Source organism: Hyla sarda, assembly GCF_029499605.1.
Source record: "Hyla sarda isolate aHylSar1 chromosome 1 unlocalized genomic scaffold, aHylSar1.hap1 SUPER_1_unloc_9, whole genome shotgun sequence".
Lineage (NCBI taxonomy): Eukaryota > Metazoa > Chordata > Amphibia > Anura > Hylidae > Hyla > Hyla sarda.
Window position 1 is genome coordinate 627,203 of NW_026607595.1, and position 27,663 is coordinate 654,865.

Below are 27,663 nucleotides of genomic sequence, written 5' to 3' on the forward strand. Positions count from 1 at the left end.
TCCATGACTCCTCATCTCCTGCTCATCTATAACATCCCACGTGACTTCTCCTACTGTCTGATGACTTTTACAATATTCCTTTCACATCTTATGAATCAGGGAGAAGGTCCGAACATTGTTAATGCTCCAGAGACAGATGTGAGCGGTGATGAGCAGTATAAGGAGGACATTCCTACAGGTAACCGTCTAGGTGAGTAGTAATCACTAAATGCAGAGAACAGTCACAGATTCTGATCAGTCAATGACTTATCATTTTTTATGGAATTTTTTAAAGGGGTACTCTGATGGAAAACTGTTGTTTTTAATCAACTGGTGCTATAAAGTTATTCAGAATTGTAAATTACTTATATTTAAAAATCTTAATCCTTCCAGTACTTATCAGCTAATATATGATCCACAGGAAGTTGTGTAGTTCTTTTCAGTCTGATCACAGTGCTCTCTGCTGACACCTCTGTCCTTGTCAGGAACTGTGTGGAGCAAGATAGTTTTGCTTTGGGAATTTAGTCCTACTTTGAACAGTTCCTGACATGGACAGAAGTGGCAGCAGAGAGCACTGGGGTCAGACTGGAAAGAACTACACAACAAAAAGAACATACATAAGTAGTGGAAGGATAAAGATTTTTAAATAAAGTGATTTACAAATCTGTTTATTTGTGCTCATCAGACCACATGGACCACCCAATGGATAGGGGATAAGATGTCTGATCGCGGGAGTCCTGCCGCTGGGACCCCCTGTGATCTCCGTGCAGCACCTGGCATTATAGAACGCAGGATTTGGGCGTCCGGTGATGTGACGTCACGCCCCCTCCTATAGACATGAATGGAGGAGACATGACATCACAAGGGGGCATGGCGTAATGTGACGGCCGCCCAAAGCAACCATTCTGAAAATAACTTTGAGAACGCCGGCTGCTGCACGGAGATCGCGTGGAGTCGCCTTAGTGGGACCCCCGCGATCAGACATCTTATCCCCGATCCTTTGTCTGTAGGCAGAGGACTCCTTCCACCTCTTAAGGACCACAGGTTTTTTCATTTTTGCACCTTCATATTTTCCACCTCCCCTTCTAAAAATCATAACGCTTTCAATTTTGCACCTACAGACCCATATGAGGTTGTTGTTTTTTGTGCTACCAATTGTTCTTTGTAATGACATCAATCATTTCGCCACAAAATGTACAGCAAAACCAGAAAATAATATTTGTGGGGCAAAATTAGAAAAAGAAAACGCCATTTTGTAACTTTTGGGGGCTTTCCTTTCTACACCGCAGAGATACCTTATCTTTATTCTGTAGGTCCAGACCGTCACAAGGATTCCTAATTTATAAAGGTTTTATTTTATTTTACTACTTTACTACGGATAGTGTGGAGGCAGGTATGAGCCCTCCCGCCGTCCTCTCAGCTGTTCAAGAAGCTGCAATTTCACAGCGGCGGTCCTGAACAGCCCACTGAGCTAACCAGCATGTGTTTTCTCTGCGACTAAGACGCTGCAACTTTGATCGTAGCGTCTAAAGGGTTAATACCGGACATCAGCCTGATTGACGATGTCCGGTATTAGCTGCAGGTTCTGGTTGCTGACAGCAACCAGGACCCACTGGGTATAAAGCGCGATCAGCTCCTGAGCGCACTTCACATAGCGGGAGCAGAAACAGGACATAAGTATATGTCTATTGTGGTTAAGGTTCCCGGTTTAGGTTGTATTGTGTCTGTAGGCGGAGTACCCCTTTAAGGTTCCCGGTTTAGGTTGTATTGTGTCTGTAGTCACTGACTGTGTTATGCAGCTGTCCTCACTCTGTATACATCATGCTGTGCTGAATGGGATTTTGTCATAGACTTCCATGGTCTGTACTTACACTGTACGGCTCTTTACTCACTTTTTAGTAAAATAAGTTTAAATAAAAATAAATGGAGTAAAAGATAACACTATGTTATACATACCGATCGTACCAACCTGATCTATGAGGAGAACAAGTCAATTTTACTGCACATAACATGATTGCTAGGACTCTGTCACTGCCGGGACTCTGCTATTGATACAGCCTGTCTATGGTCGGCTCTAATGGATCAATGCAGTAAATACTGTACTGATCTGTATGAGCAATCCAATGACTGCTCATACAAGTCCTATAGAGGGACTAAAAAAAAATTCAAGATGTTTTTAAAAATGTAAATGAACCTCCTCCAATAGTATTTCAACTTTTTTGTTGTAAAAATGTAAAAGCTATTTTTGTTGTAATTGTTTTTTAAAAGTAGTAAAGGATAATTAAAAATATGCAAATTAGATATCACTGTGATTGTATGGACCTGACTTATATTTTAATGCACAGTGAATGAAGGGTGTTAATACAGTGGAAGATTGGTCCCACAAAAAACAAGCTCTTAAACGCAGTGTAGATGGAAAAATAAAAGAGTTATGGCTATGAGGAGAGGAGAGAAAAAGAAAACACAAAAGCTTAAATTTCCTGGGTTGTTAAGGGGTTAATACTGATAATAAAATCTGTGTTATTCTCTGCAGATTCTTGTAGCAGGAGATCAGAGGAGAATCTTATATCTTCAGATTATAAAGCAGATGATGATATCACACAAGATACATATGAAGAACATTCCATTATCCCAGATACACCCTCAGCCCTTCACAGCCAAGATCTGTCATCTCATCCTTATATACAGGTCCTGTCTTCTCATTCATCACAGGATGTTCAGCTAAATAAAGGTCACAGAAGGGGCATTGGACATCAACGAGCTCATACAGGAAAGAAACCATATACATGCTCAAAATGTGGGAAATGTTTTACTAAGAAATCGCATCTTGTTCAACATCAAAGAATTCACACAGGAAAGAAGCTATTTTTATGCTCAGAATGTGGGAAATGTTTTACTGAGAAATCAAGTCTTGTTAGACATAAAAGAACTCACACAGGAGAGAAACCATTTTCATGTGCAGAATGTGGGAAATGTTATACTGAGAAATCAAAGCTCATTCAACATGAAAGAACTCACACAGGAGAGAAGCCATTTTCATGCACAGAATGTAGAAAATGTTTTACTCAACAATCACATCTTGTGAAACATCAAAGAATTCACACAGGAGAGAAGCCATTTTCATGCTCAGAATGTAGAAAATGTTTCACTCAGCAATCACATCTTGTTATACATCAAAGAATTCACACAGGAGAGAAGCCATTTTCATGTGCAGAATGTGGGAAACGTTATACTGAGAAATCAAAGCTTGGTCAACATCAAAGAACTCACACAGGAGAGAAGCCATTTTCATGCTCAGAATGTAGAAAATGTTTTACTCAGAAATCACATCTTGTTATACATCAAAGAACTCACACAGGGAAGAAGCCATTTTGCTGTGTAGAGTGTGGGAAAGGATTTACTGTGAAATCAAGTCTTGTTAAACATCAAAGAACTCACGCAGGAGAGAAGCCAATTCAGAGCAATTAATGATGCAGATAACACATCTATATATTCACCATGTACATAGGATATCTGACATTTATACATATATCATATACTGCATCTCCAAACCTGTTACCAATTGTTAATAAAAGTTTTCTTTCTTATATGATTTATTATTCTTATATTCATCTCCGCACACTGGACTTATAATAAATGTAATATTGTCCCTGACGTTGTATATAGGGAATGTAACGCGTCAGTGTTGTCCCCGCCCCCTTCTCATTATGATTATAGAGACTTTAATTCAAGGCATCAGACAGGATCCGCGCGTCTCCCTTGAAGATCGTCTCTTCTGAACATAAGACGCTGCAGATACTTTTATTTATCACAAACCCTAGACCAGCGTTTCCCGTCTTGACGTCTATTTTCGGTCTCAGATCATAAAATCCATTTTTCTATATGAGAAGTCGTCAATATCTCAGCGTCCCCCGGGTTCAGTAAACATCGGTGTAATTCTTTTCCTTTTCTTTGTCCTCCCCGGGGTATAAAATACCTAGAGATCTGATCACATCTGGTACAAGATCTCTTTATCAAGTAAGATTTTATTCTTTTTAAAAGGAAATAAAAACATAAGACAACGTTACAAAAAGACAACACCCAACACAAAATAACCAAACACAGTGCAGTACAGAAGCTTTTAAAATATATAATCATATGGATATAAAATAAAAACTAGAAGTAGGAGTCCCGACCCAGGTATGAGCCTGGCAAAGGGGGAGGGGGGGGGTTGATGTCGGCATATACAAAATATACGAAATATACTAGACACATTAGGGGAGATTTATCAAAGGATTTAGACTGTTTTTTCCTGTCTAAATTTGTCACACAGAAAGTCGCAGTCTAAATATGTGCGACTTTTCTGCGACTTTTGCTGTAGAGGATTTTCAGAACATGATGCATGCAAGTCTATTTTAGACGGAAATGCATTGGAAAATGCATTGGTGCTGAGTTTATCAAGTGCGACATTTGTGCGACAAGTCGCATCTGCCCAAAATACGCTGAAATGTCAGACCATGTTGGAGCAGGTCTAAATGCAGTTTAAGCTGTAGACCCTGAAGTCTGAGCACAGAATTTATCAAGGGCTGTGAGACCTTTGATAAATTAGGAGCACAATAGACAGGAGCCTACCACATGCCCAGAATAGACTAGATTAGTAAATGTCCCCCATTAACTGTCCTAAATGGTGGGGGCTTGGTTGGGGCGTAAAGGTAAAATCAGTCCTTCAACAGAGAAGAGCAGTCATGTGGTACTGTTTCTACTACCATACATCAGCGACAACTAGGTACGTAGAAAGATATTGTGTGACCTCTCAGATCTGCTAGATCTCCTAAAATCTGCATAGCTGGTGGACTTTGGATTCATACTCAGTAGGTGCAAGAAGTGAGTTAGTGCATCCTTATGAGGATGGAATGTCAAGGAGGGTCTGCCAATATAAACCATGTCTGGTTGTAGGGACATGGAAGAGGACATAATGGAGTACAAGATCTTTTTACTTCACACTTTGCGCCATTATTACATGGATTGAAGACCCAGTTACACGCTCATAAATTCCCATATATGTCGTGGATTGGAACGTAAAAGGTTCTTAAATCTTATATTTGCCAAAAATATTTTATATTTTTACAGTCCGTCTCTATCATAGTACAGAATTTTTATATTTCTTCTATTCGATAGCTGTTTTCGAATTTTACAGTCCATAGAGAAGAAGCATTGGCACCGCTAACCATGTAAAGATATCCACTGCAAGTAGGAAGCAATCGGCCTGTGTCTCCCATATAAGATATATGCAATCAGGTGGTGCTCACCCCAAGAGGATAAGTCCAGTATTAAACAATATCTGTGAAAGAACAAAAACAAAGCACTCACCTTAAAGAATGCTGGTAGCTTGGTTGTCGAAGAGACTTTGGTCGCGATGACCTGGGATACTTCTGGGACGACACGGACAGGTGGCAAATGTAAACAGGCAGGGGAGACTCGGAAGACGCCAGGCGATACTGTTTTGTGCCGAGTTGGTGCTTTCTCAAGCCCTTTCTGGCTTTGCGCTTTCGACCTGTTTAAATAAAGTTGCATAGAACTGCACACGCAGCGTCAGTGATAGTAACACCTTTTCATGAATGGAGATGCCGAACCAGAGGAGGGGAAAGAAAGGTTACATCATCTTCAGGTGAAACCAGCAATTTTCACAAATTGTGTTTCTTATGAATATTGGGATTGCAACGGACATCGCAACTTATAAAAAAGCTCCGTACTCTTTTTTCTCATTCAGCCCAAGACGGCTGGTAGCATTCAATCTTAGGGTGCGTTCCCACAGGGCGTATTCCTTGCTCACTATACACCCAGGACTTTCAGGTGGCAGCCCTATGTGTGTAGTGAGTTTTGGAGGCGGAGCTGTGTGTCACACGGCCCCGCCTCCAAAACTCACTACACACATAGGGCTGCCACTGGAAAGCCCTGTGTGTATCGTGAGCAAGAATTACGCAGCGTATTTCCTGCTGCTGCCATAAATTTTGTGCAGCGTCAAATATGCTGCGTATACGCCCTGTGAGAACGCAGCCTTATGATCCATAATGATTCTTTTTGGAGAAGAGGCTGGTGGCCATCTCCTCCGTCTGTGCAATGTCGTATTCTTTCGATCCCAAGGAACATCAGAAAGGAGCTGTCAGCAGAATGGTAAATTCTCATGCGGTTGATTAAACAAGTGGCCTCTATTCCTGTCCGCAGGGATCTTAAGTGCTCCTTCACTCTCACTACTAATTGTCTTTTAGTTTTCCCTATATAGTACATCCCACAGGGACAATCAAGGACATATATTACATAGGATATTTTACAACTGATCAGTTGTTTTACAGTAATAAGATGACTACCTAGTCTAGTGTTCTTCTCTGTTATAAAGTGGGGACATAATGAACAGTAACCACATCTATAATTACCCACAGGAGCCATGTTACCTAACCAATCTGTGTTTTTCAAGGTTTTTTTCTTTTGTTTAGTATAAAGCCCAAAGTGCTGTATTTGTGGGAGGGGCTGTACACTATATAAACCCCTCCAGTACACTACCTCAGGGCGGGTGTAGCATTTTTTGCAGTTTTCTTCGTGTGGCTGCAAGTGAGCTCACTCGTCTCCACACTTCCGGGTCACAGCTCCTGTGTTACTTGCAGTGCGGCATTGGTGGGTAAGTGCCGGCTTGCCGGCGTTCGAAAGTTATGTACCTTGTTTTTGTTATGTTCATTGGCAGAGAACGTTCCGCTGCCCGCACGCTCTGCATGTTAGTAAGTTTATGACGCTGCAAGTACACTCTGCAAATGTCATTATAGTAATGAGACCACAGTGACACGCTCTGCATGTTTAGTTATATTTTTTCTGCCACTGCAAATACACTCTGCTTGATGTCACTATAATTATATGAGATATGTAGGTATGTATATACAGTGCATAGTGAAAGTATTCGGCCCCCTTGAACTTTTCGACCTTTTGACAAATTTCGGGCTTCAAACATAAAGATATAAAAAAAAATTTATGAAGAATCAACAACAAGTGGGACACAATCATGAAGTGGAATAAAATTTATTGGATAGTTCAAACTTTTTTAACAAATAAAAAACTGAAAAATTGGGCGTGCAAAATTATTCAGCCCCTTTACTTTCAGTGCAGCAAAATCTCTCCAGAAGTTCAGTGAGGATCTCTGAATGATCCAATGTTGATCTAAATGACTAATGATGATAAATAGAATCCACCTGTGTGTAATGAAGTCTCCTTATAAATGCACCTGCACTGTGATAGTCTCAGAGGTCCGTTTAAAGCGCAGAGAGCATCATGAAGAAAAAGGAACACACCAGGCAGGTCTGAGATACTGTTGTGGAGAAGTTTAAAGCCGGGTTTGGATACAAAAAGATTTCCCAACCGTTAAACATCCGAAGGAGCACTGCGCGAGAGATAATATTGAAATGGAAGGAGTATCAGAACACTGCAAATCTACGAAGACCTGTCCGTCCCTCTAAACTTTCAGCTCATACAAGGAGAAGACTGATCAGAGATGCAGCCAAGAGGCCCATGGTCACTCTGGATGAACTGCAGAGATCTACAGCTGAAGTGGGAGACTCTGTCCATAGGACAACAATCAGTCATATACTGCACAAATCTGGCCTTTATGGAAGAGTGGTAAGAAGAAAGCCATTTCTTAAAGATATCCATAAAAGTGTTGTTTAAAGTTTGCCACAAGCCACCTGGGAGACACCAAACATGTGGAAGAAGGTGCTCTGGGCAGATGAAACCAAAATCGAACTTTTTGACAACAATGAAAAAGGGTGTGTTTGGTGTAAAAGCAACACAGCTCATCACCCTGAACACACCATCCCCACTGTCACACATGGTGGTGGCAGCATCATGGTTTGGGCTTTTCTTCAGCTGGGACAGGGAAGATGGTTAAAATAGATGGGAAGATGGATGGAGCCAAATACAGGACCATTCTGGAAGAAAACCTGATGGAGTCTGCAAAAGACCTGAGACTGGGACGGAGATTTGTCTTCCAACAAGACAATGATCCAAAACATAAATCAAAATCTACAATGGAATAGTTCACAAATAAACATATCCAGTTGTTAGAATGGCCAAGTCAAAGTCCAGACCTGAATCCAATGGAGAATCTGTGTAAAGAACTGAAAACTGTTGTTCACAAACGCTCTCCATCCAACCTCACTGAGCTCCAGCTGTTCACAAACGCTCTCCATCCAATCTCACTGAGCTCCAGCTGTTCACAAACGCTATCCTTCCAACCTCACTGAGCTCCAGCTGTTCACAAACGCTCTCCATCCAACCTCACTGAGCTCCAGCTGTTCACAAACGCTCTCCATCCAACCTCACTGAGCTCCAGCTGTTCACAAACGCTCTCCATCCAACCTCACTGAGCTCCAGCTGTTCACAAACGCTCTCCATCCAACCTCCCTGAGCTCCAGCTGTTCACAAACGCTCTCCATCCAACCTCACTGACCTCCAGCTGTTCACAAACGCTCTCCATCCAACCTCACTGAGCTCCAGCTGTTCACAAACGCTCTCCATCCAACCTCACTGAGCTCCAGCTGTTCACAAACGCTCTCCATCCAACCTCACTGAGCTCCAGCTGTTCACAAACGCTCTCCATCCAACCTCACTGAGCTCCAGCTGTTCACAAACGCTCTCCATCCAACCTCACTGAGCTCCAGCTGTTCACAAACGCTCTCCATCCAACCTCACTGAGCTCCAGCTGTTCACAAACGCTCTCCATCCAACCTCACTGAGCTCCAGCTGTTCACAAACGCTCTCCATCCAACCTCACTGAGCTCCAGCTGTTCACAAACGCTCTCCATCCAACCTCACTGAGCTCCAGCTGTTCACAAACGCTCTCCATCCAACCTCACTGAGCTCCAGCTGTTCACAAACGCTCTCCATCCAACCTCACTGAGCTCCAGCTGTTCAAACGCTCTCCATCCAACCTCACTGAGCTCCAGCTGTTCACAAACGCTCTCCATCCAACCTCACTGAGCTCCAGCTTTTCACAAACGCTCTCCATCCAACCTCACTGAGCTCCAGCTGTTCACAAACGCTCTCCATCCAACCTCACTGAGCTCCAGCTGTTCACAAATGCTCTCCATCCAACCTCACTGAGCTCCAGCTGTTTTGCAAGGAGGAATGGGCAAAAATTTCAGTCTCTCGATGTGCAAAACTGATAGAAACATAACCCAAGCGACTTACAGCTGTAATCGCAGCAAAAGGTGGCGCTACAAAGTATTAACTTAAGGGGCTGAATAATTTTGAACACCCAATTTTTCAGTTTTTTATTTGTTAAAAAGGTTTTTAATATCCAATAAATTTTGTTCCACTTCATGATTGTGTCCCACTTTTTGTTGATTCTTCACAAAAAATTACAGTTTTATATCTTTATGTTTGAAGCCTGAAATGTGGAGGCAAACCGCTGCCATCGAGGGATCCGCTTGCAGGTCTAAGGTTAATTAGCTTGTCGCGGCAGGGTCCAGCCTGTCAGGAGTTATAACTGGCGGCCAGCATGATACGGGGTGGCCTGGGGCATGCATTCATGTTGACAGAGGTTTACCATATAATCATCAATTTACCATGAAAAAAAAAAAAGAGAAAAGCAAAAAAGGAATTATTTTTTTTGCTGTTTTGTAGTCCTTTATTTGCTTGCTGCAGTGGCATTGGGCATTTCGAAGTTGATGCAAGGTAGAAGGTTATTACATTGTTAAAAATGTATTCGGATTAGGTGTACAATGTTTGCAGTATGTACATATAATGGTCACACCTAACACTACTTTAGGTGAGGTATAGGCTTGATTGGTGCTTGTTACTGACACGTTCTCAGAGAAACGCATTAATGGATTATTATTGAAAACATATAATTATAGTTTGTTATGTGTAGTTATGTTGGACTGGTCGTTGGAAGTTGCTGTCATCCTTGATTGCTCAGCAAACTCTATACAGGGTAGGTTCATGTACATAGTTGTACATATAGTTATTATACCTGACACGACTTCAGGTTTTGGTTACGATTATTTGTTGTTACTGACTAGAGATGAGCGAACTTACAGTAAATTCGATTCGTCACGAACTTCTCGGCTCGGCAGTTGATGACTTATCCTGCGTAAATTAGTTCAGCCTTCAGGTGCTTTGGTGGGCTGGAAAAGGTGGATACATTCCTAGGAAAGTCTCCTAGGAATGTATCCACCTTTTCCAGCCCACCGGAGCACCTGAAAGCTGAACTAATTTATGCAGGAAAAGTCATCAACTGCCGAGCCAAGAAGTTCGTGACGAATCGAATTTACTGTAAGTTCGCTCATCTCTACTACTGACACGTCTTGAGAGCAACACAATGTTTCTGACACGGTTTCAGAGCAAGCTGTCTTTTGTTTTACCAATATGGTTGCTACTAACATGTGTTCAGAGCAACTCGTATAGATTATCATGTTCAGTTGTCCCCAACACTGTTAGTCTGCATAGGTTAAGGGTCTTACATACTGATTAATTTACTTACCTGGTTACCTGACTTGTCTTCAGGTTTGGGGATAAATTACGGTTGTTACAGACTCGTCTTCAGAGCAGCTGGCGTTGAGTTTGTCCAATTGTATGATTTGACACGTTTTCAGGTCAGGTACAACCATGTTTGTTGTATTTTACACAATTGTACAAATTACTGATGGCTGACCCGATGCCGGGGACAAGGCAAAAACAGGACCCTTTGGCAGCTCTTTGGGACAGTTGCATGCTATGATGTCAACTATGATGGACTCATTGACAAGTGTTAAATAATCTTGAGTGCAGCATGTCTCAAGGGTCAGCAGCAGGTGTTCTTCTGCCGGTTGCGGTGCCTGATCAAACTTATACCGGTATGCAAATAGTAGTGCCAGTTGCAGGATGTAGTTCTGATACAGGAAGGGGGATGTTTCCACCTAGTGTTGCTCCAGCCTATTTTATACCTACTAATGTATGTAAAGACATCTTGGAGGGGAGGGATGTCAATTTGGCGTCCTTACTTATTGCCACGCATGATATGTCAGACACCGGAACCATAGCATGTGGAGAGTTGTCAGTTATACTCAAAAGTAAGGATGTCATATTGAACAGAAAGCTACCCCTTTCTGAATTTATAGTGGCTTTCACTATGTTCAGAGACGTGATCTGTTCATTCAAGCCACAAAGGAGAGAGGAACTGTATACATATTTGTTCAATATCGCAGAATTGTGCAACAAATATGGTGGAACGTATTTCTATGATTACCATAAATCATCATCGGCTAAGGCGGCGGCAGCATTTGAACAACACGGTTATTGTTACGATTGGTCCAAACTGGATACAGAGTTGTTCTGCAGGCATTTTGCGGGTCTCAGGGCCCCGTCATGTGCGTTATGCCAGTCTATTTCAAAGCAGACAGGGACAGTTCTCTAGTTCCACTTACAATGGATAAGAACAGTACATGCAGCTGGCACATAAACTCATGATGAGATCATTAGCACCCAGTGCTGCTCGTTTGTACAGTTTGGCTTGGGGTGTATATAAAAAATTTTTGCAGAATTTTCTAATCCCTCTGAAGATCACATATCTTAGTTTGTTTTGTGACTTTATGCCATCACATGAAAAAATTGTCTTATAACATGATTAAGGTATATTTGGCAGGCATACAACCTTTCCTGTCAATGGAATATCCAATATCCTTATTCTCAGTTCATGCTGTTAAATCGGTACTGTGTGGTATACGTAGTACTCCAACTGTCAGGAGAGGGGTCAGGCGACACTTTCAGGAAATTACCTGACCTACTTGATTCAGCACCATTTGGTTTCATGCGTAGTGCCTTAATCAAAACTACTATGTACCTAATTTTCTATGGTTTTCATAGGCCTGGTGAAATTACTACCAGTTTTGGTAGTGATAAACCTGTGCTAAGGCAGCAGTTGGCACAAGAGATAGATATGTTTTGTCCCTGTTGGATACTAAGACATCTAAATCCAAAGTGTTGCTTACATATTTCCCTACAGGTCATAAGTGATGTCCGATCAGGGTGTTGGATCAGTTTAAGGTGAGCACAAGTGGGGTGGGTCCGAGTTACCCTTTATTATCATTAGGCCCGACTCCACTTTCCACTAGTCATTTCACAAGGTCGGTCCGTTCTTTGCTCTCTATGCTAGGTCTTGATGCACAGAGGTTATCTGGCCATTCTTTCCGAATAGGGGCTGGTGCCTACTCATATTATCAAGAGGTTGGGTAGGTGGAAATCATCTTGTTATGTACGTTGTATTCCAAATCCAGAGAAAGAAATGAATATACTTTATATATATATGTCCCGCCCTGGCCTGTGATAGGCTGAGCCCACTGTCATGTAAGGAGCTCTGGCCGGCCCGGTCCCCAGGAAGTGAAATGAGGTCAGCACTGCCGGACTGTGAGGCCTGTACCGGACCAACGGGGGCACGTAGGAAGGTATGTATGAGTTTATTTTGTTTATTTTTGAGGCCCGGTACATATAAAAGTGTTCCACTACAGTTGTCCTTTAAGACGGCGCTATCAAAGTTAATCGCGGCATCTAAAGCGAAAGTAAAACTATCCCAGCAGCCCAGTGGAGCAGATCGCGATGTCCCGATCAGCTTACTGGATGACGGGAGGGTCCTCACCTGCAGCAACAGATTTAGCGCAGTGTGAAATAGGCTGTGTAAGCGGTATGTGGGACTGTAACCTTAAGATTTATTTGATATGTTAAATGGTTCATACTTTAAATAAAAAATGTCATTCCATTATAGTCTATGGACATTCCATTGTGTAATTCACCTTTTAATTCTATAAAAAAAAAACAGCTATAATCCCAGGTAATTTTAATCTTACAATGTGCTACTCTACCTGGGGACACTTGTGGTAAAGTTTAATTTCCTAAATAACACAGATTTACATGTAAATGAGCTCATATTTTCCTTCCCATTATAGTCTATGGACATTCCATTTTGTCATTCACCTTTGCATTCTATAATAAACCACTATAATCCCAGGTCATTTCCATGTTACACTGTGCTGCACTGTCTGGGGACACTTGTGGTAAATGATAATTTCATATGGTAAATGGTTTAGGCTCCAAATAAAATGTTCTTCCCATTATAGTCTATGGACATTCCATTCTACCATTCACCTAGTATTCCATAGAAAATATCTATAATCTTCATTCTCAATAATCGCACTGTACTCGCACAGTATGCCTGCTAAAGATCTATTGGATAATTCGCTCCGTGCTGGATGACTGGCGATGCAGGGCGGAGGCTCGTAACGTCACGGCCACGCCCCCTCAATGCAAGTCTATGGGAGGGGACGTGACGCCCCTCCCATAGACTTGCATTGAGGGGCATGGCTGTGACACCGGGTGCAGCAGGGGGACCCCCGCGATCAGACATCTTATCCCTTCTCCTTTGGATAGGGAATAAGATGTCTAGGGGAGGAGTACCCCTTTAAAATACAAGTTAGTACAAAGAATACCTGCTATGTATGTTTTGGAGTTTTTTTGTAATAATATACGGCTTTATTGGGACAGGGACCATACGTTTTTATTTAGGACCTGAAGCTGCTTTCGTCTAATCGCTGTTATACTACACCACCATACATCTGTACTACAGCGCAGTATAACTGTCAGTGTTACCGAGGTCGGGCCTTATAAGCAACAGCACCTGGTAGACCTGGAGGCCATGACTGGGGAGCAAGACAGTTTAACCCTATAGATGCCACAATCAGTACTGACTGCGGCATACATAGGGTTACACTGCCAAGACAGTCAGGAAAGTAATCCCGCCCAGGACATAAAAGTACATCACGGGGTGGTGAGGGGGTTGTGTCATCTATCCCCTGTATCTCAATAACAGGGACCCCAGTGTCCCCAGGTAGGGAGGAGGTACATTCACTATGGGAGCTGCAGAAACAGCCGAGCACAGACTGAGGTGTCCAGTGATCGGACACCACATGATCAGCAAGGATCGGGGATAACACAACCTTTCTAAAAGGGTCTCAGCAGGTGAAGACCGGACCGTCCTGGAATTCTTCATCACTGGAATAAGTCCCTTCTCTGTGAGGTGTTTGGGTCTCCAGTAGCAGCTCCCCATGGATTATGCCTGTTGGGTCTTCTCCATGAGGAGCAGTGAATATCACAACCATATACCACACTCTTCTCCTACCATGTAAACTATAGTGATGACATCGCTGGATCGGTGACTACGTTCTAAAAGAAAACTTTTATTATCAATTGGTAACAAGTTTGGAGATGCAGTATATGATATATGTATAAATGTCAGATATCCTATGTACATGGTGAATATATAGATGTGTTATCTGCATCATTTACTGCTCTGAATTGGCTTCTCCCCTGTGTGAGTTCTTTGATGCTGAAGTAGATTTGATTGATGAGCAAAACATTTCCCACATTCCGAGCATGAAAATGGCTTCTCCCCTGTGTGAGTTCTTTGATGTAGAACAAGATGTGATTTCTGAGCAAAATATTTCCCACATTCCAAGCATGAAAATGGTTTCTCCCCTGTGTGAGTTCTTTGATGTAGAACAAGATGTGATTTCTGGGCAAAATATTTCCCACATTCTACACATGAAAATGGCTTCTCCCCTGTGTGAGTTCTTTGATGTCTAACGAGATTTGATTTCTCAGTAAAACATTTCCCACATTCTGAGCATGAAAATAGCTTCTCTCCTGTGTGAATTTTCTGATGTTTAAGAAGATCTGATTTGCAAGTAAAACATTTCCCACATTCTGAACATGAATATGGCTTCTCCCCTGTGTGAAGTCTTTGATGTCGAGTAACATCTCCATTGCAAGTAAAACATTTCCCACATTCTGAGCATGAAATTGGCTTCTCTCCTGTGTGAGTTCTTTGATGTTTAACAAGATTAGATTTTTCAGTAAAACATTTACCACATTCTGAACATGAAAATGGCTTCTCCCCTGTGTGATTTATTTGATGTACAAGAAGATGTAATTTAAAAGTAAAACATTTCCCACATTCTAAGCATGAAAATGGCTTCTCTCCTGTGTGAGTTCTTTGATGTAGAACAAGACTTGATTTTTCAGTAAAACATTTTCCACATTCTGAACATGAAAATAGCTTCTCTCCTATGTGAATTTTCTGATGTTTAAGAAGATCTGATTTGCCAGTAAAATATTTCCCACATTCTGAACATGAAAATGGCTTCTCCCCTGTGTGAGTTCTTTGATGTTGAACAAGAACTGATTTCTGAATAAAACATTTACCACATTTTGAACATAAAAATGGATTCTCGCCTGTGTGAATTTTTTGATGTTCAACAAGACTTGATTTCTTCATTAAACATTTCCCACATTCTGAGCATGAATATGGTTTCTTTCCTGTATGAGCTCGTTGATGTCCAACACCCCTTCTGTGACCTTTCTGTGATGACTGAGAAGACAGGACCTGTATATAAGGATGAGATGACAGATCTTGGCTGTGAAGGGCTGAGGGTGTATCTGGGATAATGGAATGTTCTTCATATGTATCTTGTGTGATATCATCATCTGCTTTATAATCTGAAGATATAAGATTCTCCTCTGATCTCCTGCTACAAGAATCTGCAGAGAATAACACAGATTATATAATTGAGTATTAACCTTATTTACATTTTTCCATCTAGAGTCACATGAGAGTTTGTTTTTTGTGGGACCAATTTTACTGTGAAATAGAAAACAAATTGTGGGATAAAATTAAATTGAAATAAAATACAATTTTGCTAATTTGTTTTTTTTTCATCACCTACCATATAACATGATGTCACAACTGACGTTATACTTATCCATCAGGTCAGTATCATCTTGTATAGTTTTCCTTATGCTTTAATTTAAAAAATGCTTTAACCCCTTAAGGACTTTTTAAGGGTTTTTTCACTTTCGTTTCTTCCACCTCACCTTCTAAAAATCAGAACGCTTTCAGTTTTCTACCTACAGACCCATATGAGGTTGTTGTTGGTTTTTGCGCTACTAATTTTACGTTATAATGATGTCAATCATTGCACCACAAAATCTACGACGAAGGCAAAAATAAAAAACACTATTTTGTAATATTTGGGGGCTTCCGTTTCTACGCAGCACTTTTCGGTAACAATGACACCTTACGTTTATTCTGTAGGTCCATACGGTATAAGGACACCCAACTTATATAGGTTTGATTTTGTTTTACTTCATTTAAAAAAATTTGAACTTTTTGTATATAAATTAGCATGGTTAAAATTGTCCTCTTCTGACCCCTATAACTATTATTTTTCCGTATACAGGGTGTGTAAATTTTTATCTGTACAATTTTTTTAATGGGACTTTGTTCACTTTTTATACATTTTTTTAGGGTATACAAAGTGACCAAATATACAAAATTCTGGACTTTGGTATTTTGACCGTGCAGTTTAAAAAACTTTAAATTTTTATAGTTTGGACATTTACACATGCGACAAAACCACATGTTTATTTTTTGTTATATGGGAAAAGGGGGTGATTCAAACATTTATTAGGGAAGGGGTTAAATCATAGGGGACTATTACATGCAATCCTTGATTACATACACTGAACAATACTGCAGCATAGCATTGATCAGTGTTATCAGTACTCCATTACTCCAGCCTGACATGGCGGACTGGAGCATTGGAGAACTGATCGGATGGCGAGGAGGCAGCTAAGGGCCCTCCCACCATCCTCTCAGCTGATCGGGACATCGCGATTTCCCCATGATGATCCCGATCAGCTCCACTAAGCTCCCTGCAGTCTATATTTAACCCTTCCAGTACTTATCTCTGCTGACACCTCTGTCCGGGTCAGGAACTGTCTAGAGTAGGAACAAATCCCCATAGCAAACCTCTCCAGCTCTTGACAGTTCCTGACATGGACAGAGTTGTCAGCAGAGAGCACTGTGGTCAGACTGAAAGAACTACACAACTTCCTCTGAAGCATACAGCAGCTGATAATTACTGGAAGGGTTAAGAGTTTTACATAAAAATAATTTACAGAACTGTATAACTTTCTGGCATCAGTTGATTTTAACTTTTTTCCCCTCCGGAGTACCCCTTTAAGCCACAGAACATAAATGGTTTTCTCATCCTGCCTACATTTCCCATGATTCTTCTGACTTTGCAGAGAGAGAGGTGGAGTCTGATCACTGCAGTTCACCTAATGAGACCATTATGGCCCCTCCATACGCAAATGGTTACATGTCATATTTTGAGGAGCATTATGTATATACACAGGACCTTTTTAAAAGATATGTAAGAACCTGGAAGAGGTTCATTGATGACGTGTTTTGCGTATGGGAGGGGCCACAAGAGAAGTTGCAGGAGTTCCTTACTAACCTTAATTCGGTGTGGTATGATTTAAAATTTACAATGGTCCAAAGTCAGGACCGGGTGAGTTTCTTGGACACGATGGTGTTTAAAGATGGGAAAGGGGTCTTAGCAACTGATCTCTACCGAAAGGCAACAGACCGCAATAGTCTATTGCATTTTACAAGTTGCCACCCGAGATCAGTGAAGATCTCTATACCATGAGCCCAGAGACAGCGGGTACAGCGAATAGTGTCTAATCCCTTGTTGAGGGAGGAAAGGTTAAAAGAATTAGATGATAAGTTCCACGAACGTGGATATCCCCAGATGGTGTTAGAGGAGGCAAGAGTAGCGAGTACAAGACAGAGACAAGAAGGGATGTTGCGGATTCCGTTCGTGAGAAATTACCATCCCCTTTCTTATAAGGTAGATAACATTGTAAAACATCACTGGGGTCTGTTAAAGAGATCTTATCCCGAAATACAGGAATTTAAACTAGCCCCCCTGATATGCAATAAAAGGGCACCCAACTTACGGGATAGATTGGTCCATGCAGATGTGGGCTCATCTAAAAGTAGTCTGAGACAGATGACGTTAAAGAGCAAAAAGAACGGCACCTTCCCGTGTCTGCATTGTGCGCAATGCAGCAATGTAACCCGAGGAGATATCTTATTTCATCCGCATATCGGAGAGGAGATTAAAATAAAACATTTTTCTACCTGTGACTCTAAAAACGTCATTTATGTGATCAAATGCCCGTGCGGTCTCCTATACGTTGGGGAAACTACCCAGCGTGTGGGAGACCAAATAAATCGGCATAAGTCGAGTATACAATGTAAAAATCTACTATATCCCATCCCCCACCATTTTGAAAAAGCAGGACACAATATTTCTCAATTGAAATACCAGGTAATAGACAGGGTGGAGCTACCTAGGAGGGGCGGTGATCTCAAGAAACTTTTATAAAAAAAAAGAAGCATACTGGATCCATAAGTTGGATACGGTGGAACCAAGGGGTATGAACCGTGGTTATGAGTTAATGCAGTTATTATGAAGGGAATGATAATATTTCTGTCTCCTTCATCGGTTCGGTTTTCCTTGTGTAACATATTGACTAGTATAATATATCTTTGATGATCTTGTTACTAATGTTTAAAGGACATGTCCGGTGCTCACTTTTCTTATTGTATCCGTTCCGGGCTGCAAAAAAAAAAAAGAAAAGAAACTTTCTCTTACCTGCCTACGCTCCCCCGGTGCTTCAGTACAGGTGTTCGGTCCCCGGGCTGTATTCTTCTTACTTCCTGTTAGCCCGGCACGTCACACGGAGTTTCAGCCTATCACCGGCCGAGGCGGGACATCGCTGCGGCCGGTGATAGGCTGAAGCTCCGTGTGACGTGCCGGGCTAACAGAAAGTAAGAAGAATACAGCCCGGGGACCGAACACCTGTACCGGAGTGTACCGGAGCTCCGGGGGAGCCTAGGCAGGTAAGAGAAAATGTGTTTTCTTTTATTTTTCAGCCCGGAACGGATACAATAAGAAAAGTGAGCACCGGACATCCCCTTTAGTGTATCTTTTATTGTAGATACAACGTAGAGAATAATGTAAGAAAAATACAGTCAAGAGACAGTGCCCTGGAGTACAGGTTTTCACGTTCCCTTTAGTTGGTTGCATATGCTTTATTTGGTAGCATGTCTATCTTTAATTTTCACCCAGATCCGATATTGACACCTAATGAGACCAACCTGATCACCTGACTAGACTCTACCGACCAGAAGCCTAAACTGCTAAGACTTGTTCTTATTTTGAAGCTTCATATCCTGTACATTCACTTTGCTGACATGGCTTTAGCTGAACTGTCCTTCCCATAGGGTCTATGACTGATCGTCCGGCATCGAGGTCTCTTCCTCCCAGTCTCTACTGAGCAGCAATGTTTCCATCCAGAGGTGTAATGATCATGGCTGCAGGGGGGGGGGGGGGCTCCTCTGGGGGTCCGGGGTATATGTCTCAGCTCCTCGGGGGAGCACCGCTTCAACTGTCTCCGCTTCTTTGTCTCTCTGCCCAATGATTTCCCCCCCACTTATATCCCGCAGACAGTGTTCTGGAGCAGCTAGTAATGTCTGCCAGGTACAGGACACACGATCAGATCATAAAGCAGCCAACACCAGGTGACATCTGCCGGAGGACACAGCCGCTCTGGGGGAATGATGGGGAGAGGTATTTATTCTTCCACTGGAACAAAGTGGGTATATACACAGTGTGGGGTGAAGAGAAGATGCAGAACAGTCTGTGGAGCACAGTAATAGTGTGGGGGCATAAAAGGTGAAGAATCTATAGTAAGAGCGCACAGAAGGGCCTGTGGTCTAAGATTTGCCTTGGAGCCCCAAAAAAACCTCTAGTTACATCACTACTTCCCCCAAGAATAACTGCAGCCAGTGACCAAGAAGAATCTGTGACTGTTCTCTGCATTTAGTGGTTACTACTCACCTGGGCGGTTACCTGAAGGAATGTCCTCCTTATACTGCTCATCACCGCTCACATCTGTCTCTTCTTCCTTTATGTCTGTAGCATTAATATAGATCAGATCTTTCCCTGTATGAATGTCCTCCTTATACTGCTCATCACCGCTCACATCTGTCTCTGGAGCATTAATATTGTTCGGATCTTCTCCCTGATTCATAAGATGTGGAAGAAATATTGTAAAAGTCATCAGACAGTAGGAGAAGTCACGTGGGATGTTATAGATGAGCAGGAGATGAGGAGTCATGGAGGGTGAGGGGACTGACCACAAGAGCTTCACAGCCCTTCTACAGATCATAGGGAATATCTCCATCTACCTGATCATCCTGTGGAAGAAGAGGACGGGGACACCTCTCTGGTGCTGTTCTCTTGCTGGATCTGACTGTAGGGAACACATACAGAGACTGATTTCATTCTTTATATACAAATAATGAGAGGACGTGTGTATATAGTCATGTCTATTACCTGGTGATGTGAGGGGCTGCTGATCCTCCATCATGACCTGATCCTTGTACTGATCCTTGTGTCCTTCTACATACTCCCACTCCTCCATGGAGAAATAGACCGCCACGTCCTGACACCTTATAGGAACCTGACACACAATGATACAGTCATCACCCCGACCCCTCCAGTGGTGTTACTGTATAATGTCCCAGCATTCCCAGCAGTGTCACCTCTCCAGTCATCACCAGACCCCTCCATTACTGTATAATGTCCCAGCAGTGTCACCTCTCCAGTCATCACCAGACCCCTCCATTACTGTATAATGTCCCAGCAGTGTCACCTCTCCAGTCATCACCAGACCCCTCCATTACTGTATAATGTCCCAACAGTGTCACCTCTCCAGTCATCACCAGACCCCTCCATTACTGTATAATGTCCCAGCATTCCCAGCAGTGTCACCTCTCCAGTCATCACCAGACCCCTCCATTACTGTATAATGTCCCAGCATTCCCAGCAGTGTCACCTCTCCAGTCATCACCAGACCTCTCCATTACTGTATAATGTCCCAGCAGTGTCACCTCTCCAGTCATCACCAGACCCCTCCATTACTGTATAATGTCCCAGCAGTGTCACCTCTCCAGTCATCACCAGACCCCTCCATTACTGTATAATATCCCAGCATTCCCAGCAGTGTCACCTCTCTAGTCATCACCAGACCCCTCCATTACTGTATAATGTCCCAGCAGTGTCACCTCTCCAGTCATCACCAGACCCCTCCATTACTGTATAATGTCCCAGCAGTGTCACCTCTCCAGTCATCACCAGACCCCTCCATTACTGTATAATGTCCCAGCAGTGTCACCTCTCCAGTCATCACTAGACTCCTCCATTACTGTATAATGTCCCAGCAGTGTCACCTCTCCAGTCATCACCAGACCCCTCCATTAGTGTATAATGTCCCAGCAGTGTCACCTCTCCAGTCATCACCAGACCCCTCCATTACTGTATAATGCCCCAGCATTCCCAGCAGTGTCACCTCTCCAGTCATCACCAGACCCCTCCATTACTGTATAATGTCCCAGCAGTGTCACCTCTCCAGTCATCACCAGACCCCTCCATTACTGTATAATGTCCCAGCAGGGTCACCTCTCCAGTCATCACCAGACCCCTCCATTACTGTATAATGTCCCAGCAGTGTCACCTCTCCAGTCATCACCAGACCCCTCCATTACTGTATAATGTCCCAGCAGTGTCACCTCTCCAATCATCACCAGACCCCTCCATTACTGTATAATGTCCCAGCAGTGTCACCTCTCCAATCATCACCAGACCCCTCCATTACTGTATAATCTCTCAGCAGTGTCACCTCTCCAGTCATCACCAGACCCCTCCATTACTGTATAATGTCCCAGCAGGGTCACCTCTCCAGTCATCACCAGACCCCTCCATTACTGTATAATGTCCCAGCAGTGTCACCTCTCCAGTCATCACCAGACCCCTCCATTACTGTATAATGTCCCAGCAGTGTCACCTCTCCAGTCATCACCAGACCCCTCCATTACTGTATAATGTCCCAGCAGTGTCACCTCTCCAGTCATCACCAGACCCCTCCATTACTGTATAATGTCCCAGCAGTGTCACCTCTCCAGGCATCACCAGACCCCTCCATTACTGTATAATGTCCCAGCATTCCCAGCAGTGTCACCTCTCCAGTCATCACCAGACCCCTCCATTACTGTATAATGTCCCAGCAGTGTCACCTCTCCAGTCATCACCAGACCCCTCCATTACTGTATAATGTCCCAGCAGTGTCACCTCTCCAGTCATCACCAGACCCCTCCATTACTGCATAATATCCCAGCAGTGTCACCTCTCCAGTCATCACCAGACCCCTCCATTACTGTATAATGTCCCAGCAGTGTCACCTCTCCAGTCATCACCAGACCCCCCCCCATTACTGTATAATGTCCCAGCAGTGTCACCTCTCCAGTCCTCACCAGACCCCTCCATTACTGTATAATGTCCCAGCAGTGTCACCTCTCCAGTCATCACCAGACCCCTCCATTACTGTATAATGTCCCAGCAGTGTCACCTCTCCAGTCATCACCAGACCCCTCCATTACTGTATAATGTCCCAGCAGTGTCACCTCTCCAGTCATCACCAGACCCCCCCCATTACTGTATAATGTCCCAGCAGTGTCACCTCTCCAGTCCTCACCAGACCCCTTCATTACTGTATAATGTCCCAGCAGTGTCACCTCTCCAGTCATCACCAGACCCCTCCATTACTGTATAATGTCCCAGCAGTGTCACCTCTCCAGTCATCACCAGACCCCTCCATTACTGTATAATGTCCCAGCAGTGTCACCTCTCCAGTCATCACCAGACCCCTCCATTACTGTATAATGTCCCAGCAGTGTCACCTCTCCAGTCATCACCAGACCCCTCCATTACTGTATAATGTCCCAGCAGTGTCACCTCTCCAGTTATCACCAGACCCCTCCATTACTGCATAATGTCCCAGCAGTGTCACCTCTCCAGTCATCACCAGACCCCTCCATTACTGTATAATGTCCCAGCAGTGTCACCTCTCCAGTCATCACCAGACCCCTCCATTACTGTATAATGTCCCAGCAGTGTCACCTCTCCAGTCATCACCAGACCCCTCCATTACTGTATAATGTCCCAGCAGTGTCACCTCTCCAGGCATCACCAGACCCCTCCATTACTGTATAATGTCCCAGCATTCCCAGCAGTGTCACCTCTCCAGTCATCACCAGACCCCTCCATTACTGTATAATATCCCAGCATTCCCAGCAGTGTCACCTCTCTAGTCATCACCAGACCCCTCCATTACTGTATAATGTCCCAGCAGTGTCACCTCTCCAGTCATCACCAGACCCCTCCATTACTGTATAATGTCCCAGCAGTGTCACCTCTCCAGTCATCACCAGACCCCTCCATTACTGTATAATGTCCCAGCAGTGTCACCTCTCCAGTCATCACTAGACTCCTCCATTACTGTATAATGTCCCAGCAGTGTCACCTCTCCAGTCATCACCAGACCCCTCCATTACTGTATAATGTCCCAGCAGTGTCACCTCTCCAATCATCACCAGACCCCTCCATTACTGTATAATGTCCCAGCAGTGTCACCTCTCCAGTCATCACCAGACCCCTCCATTACTGTATAATGTCCCAGCAGTGTCACCTCTCCAGTCATCACCAGACCCCTCCATTACTGTATAATGTCCCAGCAGTGTCACCTCTCCAGTCATCACTAGACTCCTCCATTACTGTATAATGTCCCAGCAGTGTCACCTCTCCAGTCATCACCAGACCCCTCCATTACTGTATAATGTCCCAGCAGTGTCACCTCTCCAATCATCACCAGACCCCTCCATTACTGTATAATGTCCCAGCAGTGTCACCTCTCCAATCATCACCAGACCCCTCCATTACTGTATAATCTCTCAGCAGTGTCACCTCTCCAGTCATCACCAGACCCCTCCATTACTGTATAATGTCCCAGCAGGGTCACCTCTCCAGTCATCACCAGACCCCTCCATTACTGTATAATGTCCCAGCAGTGTCACCTCTCCAGTCATCACCAGACCCCTCCATTACTGTATAATGTCCCAGCAGTGTCACCTCTCCAGTCATCACCAGACCCCTCCATTACTGTATAATGTCCCAGCAGTGTCACCTCTCCAGTCATCACCAGACCCCTCCATTACTGTATAATGTCCCAGCAGTGTCACCTCTCCAGGCATCACCAGACCCCTCCATTACTGTATAATGTCCCAGCATTCCCAGCAGTGTCACCTCTCCAGTCATCACCAGACCCCTCCATTACTGTATAATGTCCCAGCAGTGTCACCTCTCCAGTCATCACCAGACCCCTCCATTACTGTATAATGTCCCAGCAGTGTCACCTCTCCAGTCATCACCAGACCCCTCCATTACTGCATAATATCCCAGCAGTGTCACCTCTCCAGTCATCACCAGACCCCTCCATTACTGTATAATGTCCCAGCAGTGTCACCTCTCCAGTCATCACCAGACCCCCCCCCATTACTGTATAATGTCCCAGCAGTGTCACCTCTCCAGTCCTCACCAGACCCCTCCATTACTGTATAATGTCCCAGCAGTGTCACCTCTCCAGTCATCACCAGACCCCTCCATTACTGTATAATGTCCCAGCAGTGTCACCTCTCCAGTCATCACCAGACCCCTCCATTACTGTATAATGTCCCAGCAGTGTCACCTCTCCAGTCATCACCAGACCCCTCCATTACTGTATAATGTCCCAGCAGTGTCACCTCTCCAGTCATCACCAGACCCCCCCCATTACTGTATAATGTCCCAGCAGTGTCACCTCTCCAGTCCTCACCAGACCCCTTCATTACTGTATAATGTCCCAGCAGTGTCACCTCTCCAGTCATCACCAGACCCCTCCATTACTGTATAATGTCCCAGCAGTGTCACCTCTCCAGTCATCACCAGACCCCTCCATTACTGTATAATGTCCCAGCAGTGTCACCTCTCCAGTCATCACCAGACCCCTCCATTACTGTATAATGTCCCAGCAGTGTCACCTCTCCAGTCATCACCAGACCCCTCCATTACTGTATAATGTCCCAGCAGTGTCACCTCTCCAGTCATCACCAGACCCCTCCATTACTGTATAATGTCCCAGCAGTGTCACCTCTCCAGTTATCACCAGACCCCTCCATTACTGCATAATGTCCCAGCAGTGTCACCTCTCCAGTCATCACCAGACCCCTCCATTACTGTATAATGTCCCAGCAGTGTCACCTCTCCAGTCATCACCAGACCCCTCCATTACTGTATAATGTCCCAGCAGTGTCACCTCTCCAGGCATCACCAGACCCCTCCATTACTGTATAATGTCCCAGCATTCCCAGCAGTGTCACCTCTCCAGTCATCACCAGACCCCTCCATTACTGTATAATGTCCCAGCAGTGTCACCTCTCCAGTCATCACCAGACCACTCCATTACTGCATAATATCCCAGCAGTGTCACCTCTCCAGTCATCACCAGACCCCTCCATTACTGTATAATGTCCCAGCAGTGTCACCTCTCCAGTCATCACCAGACCCCCCCCATTACTGTATAATGTCCCAGCAGTGTCACCTCTCCAGTCCTCACCAGACCCCTCCATTACTGTATAATGTCCCAGCAGTGTCACCTCTCCAGTCATCACCAGACCCCTCCATTACTGTATAATGTCCCAGCAGTGTCACCTCTCCAGTCATCACCAGACCCCCCCCATTACTGTATAATGTCCCAGCAGTGTCACCTCTCCAGTCATCACCAGACCCCTCCATTACTGTATAATGTCCCAGCAGTGTCACCTCTCCAGTCATCACCAGACCCCCCCCATTACTGTATAATGTCCCAGCAGTGTCACCTCTCCAGTCCTCACCAGACCCCTTCATTACTGTATAATGTCCCAGCAGTGTCACCTCTCCAGTCATCACCAGACCCCTCCATTACTGTATAATGTCCCAGCAGTGTCACCTCTCCAGTCATCACCAGACCCCTCCATTACTGTATAATGTCCCAGCAGTGTCACCTCTCCAGTCATCACCAGACCCCTCCATTACTGTATAATGTCCCAGCAGTGTCACCTCTCCAGTTATCACCAGACCCCTCCATTACTGCATAATGTCCCAGCAGTGTCACCTCTCCAGTCATCACCAGACCCCTCCATTACTGTATAATGTCCCAGCAGTGTCACCTCTCCAGTCATCACCAGACCCCTCCATTACTGTATAATGTCCCAGCAGTGTCACCTCTCCAGGCATCACCAGACCCCTCCATTACTGTATAATGTCCCAGCATTCCCAGCAGTGTCACCTCTCCAGTCATCACCAGACCCCTCCATTACTGTATAATGTCCCAGCAGTGTCACCTCTCCAGTCATCACCAGACCCCCCCCATTACTGTATAATGTCCCAGCAGTGTCACCTCTCCAGTCCTCACCAGACCCCTCCATTACTGTATAATGTCCCAGCAGTGTCACCTCTCCAGTCATCACCAGACCCCTCCATTACTGTATAATGTCCCAGCAGTGTCACCTCTCCAGTTATCACCAGACCCCTCCATTACTGCATAATGTCCCAGCAGTGTCACCTCTCCAGTCATCACCAGACCCCTCCATTACTGTATAATGTCCCAGCAGTATCACCTCTCCAGTCATCACCAGACCCCTCCATTACTGCATAATATCCCAGCAGTGTCACCTCTCCAGTCATCACCAGAACCCTCCATTACTGTATAATGTCCCAGCAGTGTCACCTCTCCAGTTATCACCAGACCCCTCCATTACTGTATAATGTCCCAGCAGTGTCACCTCTCCAGTCCTCACCAGACCCCTCCATTACTGTATAATGTCCCAGCAATGTCACCTCTCCAGTCATCACCATACCCCTTCATTACTGTATAATGTCCCAGCAGTGTCACCTCTCCAGTCATCACCAGACCCCTCCATTACTGTATAATGTCCCAGCATTCCTAGCAGTGTCACCTCTCCAGTCATCACCAGACCCCTCCATTACTGTATAATGTCCCAGCATTCCTAGCAGTGTCACCTCTCCAGTCATCACCAGACCCCTCCATTACTGTATAATGTCCCAGCAGTGTCACCTCTCCAGTCATCACCAGACCCCTCCATTACTGTATAATGTCCCAGCTGTGTCACCTCTCCAGTCATCACCAGACCCCTCCATTACTGTATAATGTCCCAGCAGTGTCACCTCTCCAGTCATCACCAGACCCCTCCATTACTGTATAATGTCCCAGCTGTGTCACCTCTCCAGTCATCACCAGACCCCTCCATTACTGTATAATGTCCCAGCAGTGTCACCTCTCCAGTCATCACCAGACCTCTCCATTACTGTATAATGTCCCAGCAGGGTCACCTCTCCAGTCATCACCAGACCCCTCCATTACTGTATAATGTCCCAGCAGTGTCACCTCTCCAGTCATCACCAGACCCCTCCATTACTGTATAATGTCCCAGCAGTGTCACCTCTCCAGTCATCACCAGACCCCTCCATTACTGTATAATGTCCCAGCAATGTCCCCTCTCCAGTCATCACCAGACCCCTCCATTACTGTATAATGTTACAGCAGTGTCACCTCTCCAGTCATCACCAGACCCCTCCATTACTGTATAATGTCCCAGCAGTGTCACCTCTCCAGTCATCACCAGACCCCTCCATTACTGTATAATGTCCCAGCAGTGTCACCTCTCCAGTCATCACCAGACCCCTCCATTACTGTATAATGTCCCAGCAGTGTCACCTCTCCAGTCATCACCAGACCCCTCCATTACTGTATAATGTCCCAGCAGTGTCACCTCTCCAGTCATCACCA

The 27,663-nt window shown here is 44.3% G+C and overlaps 2 protein-coding genes and 1 pseudogene across 2 annotated transcripts in view; 2 read left to right on the forward strand and 1 right to left on the reverse strand.

Moving 5' to 3' along the window:
- LOC130298313 (zinc finger protein 850-like) overlaps positions 1–4,121 on the forward strand; it is a 422,064-nt pseudogene extending 417,943 nt beyond the window's left edge.
- The window catches only part of LOC130298304 (oocyte zinc finger protein XlCOF7.1-like), a gene marked incomplete at its 3' end in the record, with an annotated part of 52,141 nt that overhangs the window by 4,638 nt on the left and 19,840 nt on the right, over positions 1–27,663 (forward strand). The gene's annotated exons all lie outside the window — the stretch shown is intronic.
- The window catches only part of LOC130298298 (gastrula zinc finger protein XlCGF57.1-like), a 55,815-nt gene continuing 41,995 nt past the window's right edge, over positions 13,844–27,663 (reverse strand). Inside the window, exon 3 of the mRNA XM_056551229.1 lies at positions 13,844–15,363. Within this exon, the coding sequence (XP_056407204.1) occupies positions 14,309–15,363 (1,055 nt within the window). The 3' untranslated portion in view covers positions 13,844–14,308. The remainder of the gene's footprint in view (positions 15,364–27,663) is intronic.